The 7500-nt window shown below is 45.7% G+C and overlaps 1 protein-coding gene across 1 annotated transcript in view; it reads right to left on the bottom strand.

Annotated features, from left to right (window-relative positions):
- The window catches only part of csmd2 (CUB and Sushi multiple domains 2), a 385351-nt gene that overhangs the window by 112147 nt on the left and 265704 nt on the right, over window positions 1-7500 (bottom strand). Inside the window, exons 27-29 of the mRNA XM_048230148.1 lie at window positions 6557-6748; window positions 3671-3809; window positions 2531-2718 (exon numbers count right to left, since the gene is read on the bottom strand). Of these exons, the coding sequence (XP_048086105.1) occupies window positions 2531-2718; window positions 3671-3809; window positions 6557-6748 (519 nt within the window). The remainder of the gene's footprint in view (window positions 1-2530; window positions 2719-3670; window positions 3810-6556; window positions 6749-7500) is intronic.

The raw sequence follows: 7500 nt of genomic DNA, 5'->3' as shown, positions 1-7500 counted from the left end.
CTCCGCATGATGGGACCAGAACCAGCTAGTTTAGCTCCCGCTTATGATAGGACCACGCTAGCTTAGCTCCCCGCTCATGATAGGACCACGCTAGCTTAGCTCCCGCTTATGATAGAACGACATTCGTTTAGATCCCGCTTATGATAGAACCACGCTAGCTTAGCTCCCGCTTACGAGACGTATGAAGGGGCGGAAAAGGTTTAGCTTTTACGCTGAAACCTGGTCAGTGTGGCCACTTGTGACTTTATTATTGTCCAGAATAGTCATTAGTCCAAAAATACAGCGACAATGAGGGGACTGTTTAGAACAGAGAAGGTAAGCAGATGGAGGCACAGGTCTGCCATTTTTCCTGTGATCCCTTTCAGTCTAAATAAAAACATAAACGACGCCCTGACAGAGCGATAAAGAAGAGTTCATTATGCGCAGCGTGTCTAACAGGAAGTGACTCTGATTGTTTTACATGTTCCCCGTTTGTAGCGAATGTCACCAGCGAACGACCAAGCACTTGAGCAAATCAGTGGAAGCGGCGCCCGAAAGCGAGGAAGCGGACTGGGGATCGGACGAGTCGGACGCGGAGCGAGGAACACGAGTGGGAAGAACAAACAGGCATTAGTTTGAATTGATGTGTGTCTGCGACTGGTCACGACAGGCTGAGTCGCATTGAAACTAAGCAATCAGGCTTTATGGGTCTGATGCGGTCACGCCCAGCACCACCACTTTTCATTTTCATCAGGCTTTTATGGGACCGCCTCAGTAGCCTCATGGGGCCATCATTACAGCAGGAAACAGGGGTGGGGTGGGTAGGTGATACTGTACCTGTGTACCTGTGTACTGTGTCCACCTGTAGGTGATACTGTACCTGTGTACCTGTGTACTGTGTCCACCTGTAGGTGATACTGTACCTGTGTACCTGTGTACTGTGTCCACCTGTAGGTGATACTGTACCTGTGTACCTGTGTACTGTGTCCACCTGTAGGTGATACTGTACCTGTGTACCTGTGTACCTGTGTACTGTGTCCACCTGTAGGTGATACTGTACCTGTGTACCTGTGTACTGTGTCCACCTGTAGGTGATACTGTACCTGTGTACCTGTGTACTGTGTCCACCTGTAGGTGATACTGTACCTGTGTACCTGTGTACTGTGTCCACCTGTAGGTGATACTGTACCTGTGTACCTGTGTACTGTGTCCACCTGTAGGTGATACTGTACCTGTGTACCTGTGTACTGTGTCCACCTGTAGGTGATACTGTACCTGTGTACCTGTGTACTGTGTCCACCTGTAGGTGATACTGTACCTGTGTACCTGTGAACTCTGTCCAAACCAGCGACTTATGTACCTGTGTACTCCTGTGTACTCGCAACCACCTGTAGGTGATACTGTACCTGTGTACCTGTGTACTGTGTCCACCTGTAGGTGATACTGTACCTGTGTACCTGTGTACTGTGTCCACCTGTAGGTGATACTGTACCTGTGTACCTGTGTACTGTGTCCACCTGTAGGTGATACTGTACCTGTGTACCTGTGTACTGTGTCCACCTGTAGGTGATACTGTACCTGTGTACCTGTGTACTGTGTCCACCTGTAGGTGATACTGCCTCAGTAACTCATGGGGCCATCATTACAGCAGGAAACAGGGGTGGGGTGGGGCGAGAGAGAGAGAGAGAGAGAGAGAGGTGGAGAAATGCTGACCGGGGTGTATTCCACGATGCCCAGGTGGTCTGCTAGTGCTAATTTGGTTCGATTAATACTGAAGACGTAAAGACAGGAACACAGGGTGAACAATGGATATAACGACCGAAGTCTGGCAGCTACATTAAACTTACAAACGTCCCTAAGATATAATCATATTCATGACTGAAATTAACTCACTTGAAACACCCATGTGGTGCTATTAGTAGCAGTAGTAGTTTTAGAAATAGCCAAAGTGGCAATCATGGTAGTACAGGTTCAGTAGTATTCAGTTAATATATTACCACCATCGTGTCTAGCTAATGCCATTATAGATTATATTATATGCGTATGAGTATAAATTGTATGTATATATATGTATATATTGTATTCATAACATTGTGTTTAGACATTTAATATCTTTACCTGTATCCTTGTTCTTAGTCTATGTGCAGGTTGTACCAGTTTGATGTGCATACCTGTAGGCTGTACCTGTTTGATGTGCATACCTGTAGGCCGTACCTGTTTGATGTGCATACCTGTAGGCTGTACCTGTTTGATGTGCATACCTGTAGGCTGTACCTGTTTGATGTGCATAGCTGTAGGCCGTAACTGTGTGCTTGCTCTTTGTCTATGTGCAGGTGGTACCTGTGTGTACTGTGCATACCTGTTGGTTGCACCTGTGCACTGTGTCCACCTGCAGGCCGTACCTGTGTACTGTGTCCACCTGTAGGTGGTACCTGTGAACTCTGTCCAACTGTAGGGCGTACCTATGTACCTGTGTACCTGTGTACTGTGTCCACCTGTAGGTGATACTGTACCTGTGTACCTGTGCACTGTGTCCACCAGTAGGTCATACCTGTGTACTGCAGGACAAAGCCGTTGCTGCTGAGCGAGGCGTCACTGCGGAAGGCCAGGAAGAGGGTGTTGTTGCTGCTCTCGATGCGCTCCGGAGCGTCCGCACCGTAGAAGCTGCCCAGGAGTGGACTGAGCGAGTCAGGTCCATCGTACACGTGCAGGAAGTCATAACTGGGCTCCAGGCTGAATCTGGACACAAGTCAGACAGCGGTGTTGAGTTCTGTTCCCACACCATTACAGCATTGTGGAGTTCTGTTCCCACACCATTACATTCATTTAAACACAGATGCATAAACTCACTTCACTTCAGACAGAGCTCTGTTCCAAACTACCACAGTAGGCCCTAATCTGACTCCTTAGCTCCTTAAAGCAGCCAGTTAGGATCGCTTGAGAGCTGGTGGGCATTAGAGGCCCTTAGACCAGTAACACCAACCACTGTCCAGCTAGCACTGATGATAGCGTGCTCACATGATACCTGCTGTCTTTTGGCCATTTAGTTGGTAATGGACAGTTGGAAAAGCTTTTATTACATTCCCTGGTCTGTCCTGAACCACAGGAGTATATACATAGCCTGAGTGGCTAGCAGGAAAAGAATGAGTTCACCTGTCCTTTATGTGGCCATTTTCTATTCAAATGAATCTGGAGAAGAACTCCCGCACAACATTGCTTTAGACATCTAAAGGTGATGACAATTGGAACACAGTTGTTTTTGTTGAATGAGACTCCAGCTAATTACAGATTTCATTTGATTTAACAATCTGTGTGCAACATTTATTTGTGCTAATTGGTCTCCTGAAAGGCCATAATTAAGTACTGAAACCTTCATCAAATCAGACGGTACATGCACACACCTGTTCAACAACCAGACTGTGAGGGGGGGAAAGCCGGAGGCATGCCCTTTCTGTTAACTAATTAGTTTGGGCTAGCACGTGGACTATGGCTGAATGTCTAAACAAGTGATACCAAATCTTTACTAAAAATGTGTTTTAAAATGTAAATTCTGACCAGAGCCATGGGATGTCACCATGGTTACCAATAAAACCTGAACCTAAACCTGAACGTAAACCTGGCTGATTTCCAGACTTTGAGAGCCAAGAGGGACGCTGCAGTCCACCTTCTCTCTGTAGGCTGACCGACTCACTGGTTGAAGTTGAGCGAGATTATGTAGTCGGGGGTAACGCTGACCAGCCAATCACACTCGCGGCCATGGGGGTACGGCTCGGGATACTCTGGAGAGAGGATGAGTCCGCTCGGACCGGTCAGGTTTCCTCCGCAGGGTGCTACGAGACAAAACACCAAAGAAATCCTTAACATTTATTCATTTAACAGACACTTTTATTCATACCGTCATTTCCCAACTATTACCGCGGTTTATACATTGATTTTGCTAAATTTCTTCAGTTATGAGGTTAACACACGGGGGCAGTTAATATGGTATTAATATGGTTTTGTTTTTTTTACTTGCGTAAAACACTGGCTAATAAACAGGAAATGACTGTAATGCCTTACATATGTCAGTTTTGTTACAAGGGCCATTGTTCCCGTAGCAACTAGGGGTTTAAGTGCCTTGCTCAAGGGCACAACTTCTCTGGCTACTGCATACTAGCCCAGCTCCTTAACCACTACGCTAACACACAGCCCCAAAGAGGGGTTAGATCGCCACTAACACAAACACATTAAGCATTTATTTTGATACAAATCAACTTACGGTACAAGTAAACTATACAGCAGTCATGTCAGTACATTGACACTGCTCTTTTAAATGTCCTTGACCACATTAGCAATGCTAATTGGGTGTCCAAGTCACGACCTTGACACTAATGCTACACTCTGTGAGCTGAGTTGTGAGGGGTTGAGACATGGCAGCTGTTCAATGGGTTCAACTTGTCCCTTGCCTACCAGGTGGATGTAAACAAAGCTATAGAACCTAAAATACGTCACATGAAGAACGTTAATAGACCCTTTCAAGAGAGTTCCATTATCAGCATCATAGTTGGCCAAACAAGGCTTCCGTTTTAACATTCAATATGTTATCTTAATGCAGAGGAAGTAGATTGGGAACCAAATAGAATGTTCAAGCATTGTTTTTGTTTTTATTGTTGAAAGGGTCTATAGGAGGGTCTATGTGCACAGACGCAGGGGCTGGGCTACAGCATATGAGAACAGTGAAAAGGGAAAGTGCTCAAAAGCCACTGTGTTTAAACGGCAGCAATATCCCTCTCCAAGTAACAAACAAGTGTCCTGTTTGTTTGTGTCGTGTCCTGTCCTGTTTGTTTGTGTTCAGTGACCCCCGGCCCCAGACCACTCCGCTGTTATTGTGCACACGACATGCCTGCCCAGTCATGTGATCTTGCGAGGCCTTCCGTGCCGCAAGACCCCCTGCGGATTCTGTTTACACCAGAGTCAAACACCCAAATGAACCAAACAAACCCTTAATTGAACAAGGTCGCTAATTACACCTGTCTTAATTGGCGTTGTTAATTACAGCTATTTCAGAGATGACGCTTGGCTGTCTGCATGCTCTAACGAGCGTCTAGACTGGCGACCTAGCCTGTCAGTGAGTCAAAAACAGCTCAAAAAATATCAGAATGTCAAGCCGTGATGGCGAAACATGAAACGACCAGACTGTTAATTATAGAGATGCAGTCAACAAACCTAATTTTAAAACCATTAGAATTAGATTCCATCTCATCAAAACCCATTTCATCTGACATCATGTCAGCAGATGAAATGGGAGAAATATCTCTGCTCAAAAGCAAACATCAGCTAACTTCAAAACATACATTTTAGGCATACATTTCATGGATTGGATATTCTAAAATAATAAAAATAAAAAATAAATAAATAAAAACCTCATCTGTGAGAGTAGACATCCTGGATCTATACATGTATACTACCGGTTAAACTTTTTAATACACCGCCATTTTTCCCAGTTTTTTATTGAAATTCAAACAGTTCAAGTCCAATGAATAGCTTGAAATGGTACAAAGATAAGTGTAAAAAATGTAAGGTTACCCAAAACTGAAAAATAAATAATGTTTTATTTCTGTCAGGAAGAGGTCTACAGTAGCAGATACAAAGCCACAACAAAATCAGAATATAAGTTTCTGAGAGTCAACAGCTTGCATGATAGTCAGCTCACAGGACAACAGCTCCAAGCACAGCCTAATAGTGGTACAGTAGCCAAGTATCAGTTTCAGCTGTGAAGACAAGACTTCGAGTTGCAGGTTTGATAGGTCGAGTTGCAGCAAGAAAGCCATTGCTAAGACGTCAGAATAAGAAAAAGAGTCTTGGGCCATTAACACCGCCAAATGACTACGGAAGACTGAAAGAAGGTGTTGTGGACAGCTGAATCAACATTTTGGTTCATCAGTGACATGCAGTGCCCTCTGGTATGCGCCTAGTTGGTCAAGGGTTCATCCTACAGGTGTTACTACCTGTGCAGGTTGGCGACTCAGAGAAGGTGTTTCTAGCTGAGCAGGACCTAGCAGTCGGTGAAGGTGCTTTCTACCTGTGCAGTTGGTGAAGGCGTTTCTACCTGTGAAAGCCCTAGCAGTCAGTGAAGTTGTTTCTACATGTGCAGTAGGCAGGCAGGTCAGTGAAGGTGTTTCTACTGTACCTGTGCAGTTGGTGAAGGCGTTTCTACCTGTGAAAGCCCTAGCAGTCAGTGAAGTTGTTTCTACATGTGCAGTAGGCAGTCAGGTCGGTGAAGGTGTTTCTACCTGTGCAGTTGGTGAAGGCGTTTCTACCTGTGAAAGCCCTAGCAGTCAGTGAAGTTGTTTTTACATGTGCAGTAGGCAGGCAGGTCAGTGAAGGTGTTTCTACTGTACCTGTGCGGTTGGTGAAGGTGTTTCTACCTGTGAAAGCCCTAGCAGTCCGTGTAGGTGTTTTTTTACCTGTGCAGTAGGCAGGCAGGTCAGTGAAGGTGTTTCTACCTGTGCTGTTGGTGAAGGTGTTTCTACCTGTGAAAGCCCTAGCAGTCCGTGAAGGTGTTTTTACCTGAGCAGTCCGTGAAGGTGTTTTTTACCTGAGCAGGTAGGTGGGTCGGGCTGCCAGAAGAAGCGGTTGTTGATCTCGGTGCAGGTGATCTTGGTCGCCCCCTGCAGGACATAACCGGGGTCGCACTGGAAGACCACACGGTCACCAGGCTCACGACTGTCTCCACTGCGTGTGCCGTTGGTGGGAGTGCCAGGGTCATTACAGGAAGTGGCTGTGGAAACTACACACACACATATGCAAACACACACACACACACACACACACACACACACACACACACACACACACACACACACACACACAAAACATTACAAACAAGGCATTGCCACCCTGTGATGATAAACAGAGTGGACACACACACACTTGATTCTAAGGAATGTGTTGCTCTCAGAGTGGAGTTATATTCCCCAACAGCCTCCCTGTGCAACCAGCAGTTAGACAGAGGAAAGGCTGTCATTTCAAACCCCTCCTGAACTCATTGTAGTGGAAGTCAAATAGCGCTTTTGAACAATTCACTACATTTTTATTCTCATCTCTTTTTTTTATTTCACATAAAAAACTCACATAAAACAGGGCTAGATGGCACATACTGTACTGTCTCTCTCTCTCACACACACACACACACACACACACACACACGCGCACACACACACACACACACACACACACACACACACACACACACACACACACACACACACACACACACACACACACACACTATCACAAGTTAAAGGTCATTTTTGATAAGCATCACACAAATTAGAACAAGAACAGGCCACACAGCCGAGCTAGTGTAACTGGTGTTTACAGAAGGCTTATCCCAGCAGGCCTCCAGAGTAGGCGCTGTGTGTTTTTGGCACCTAGCGCTTTGCTCAGTGACAACTCTGGGGATGTCAAAACGAGACTATAAACCTTGCACCTGCCTCGTGCTAATAACAGAAACAGCAGCCTGAGCCTGGCACAGGAATG

This window comes from Alosa alosa, chromosome 20 (genome assembly GCF_017589495.1).
Source record: "Alosa alosa isolate M-15738 ecotype Scorff River chromosome 20, AALO_Geno_1.1, whole genome shotgun sequence".
Taxonomy (NCBI): Eukaryota; Metazoa; Chordata; class Actinopteri; order Clupeiformes; family Clupeidae; genus Alosa; species Alosa alosa.
This window is presented reverse-complemented; position numbering and strand designations above follow the sequence as displayed.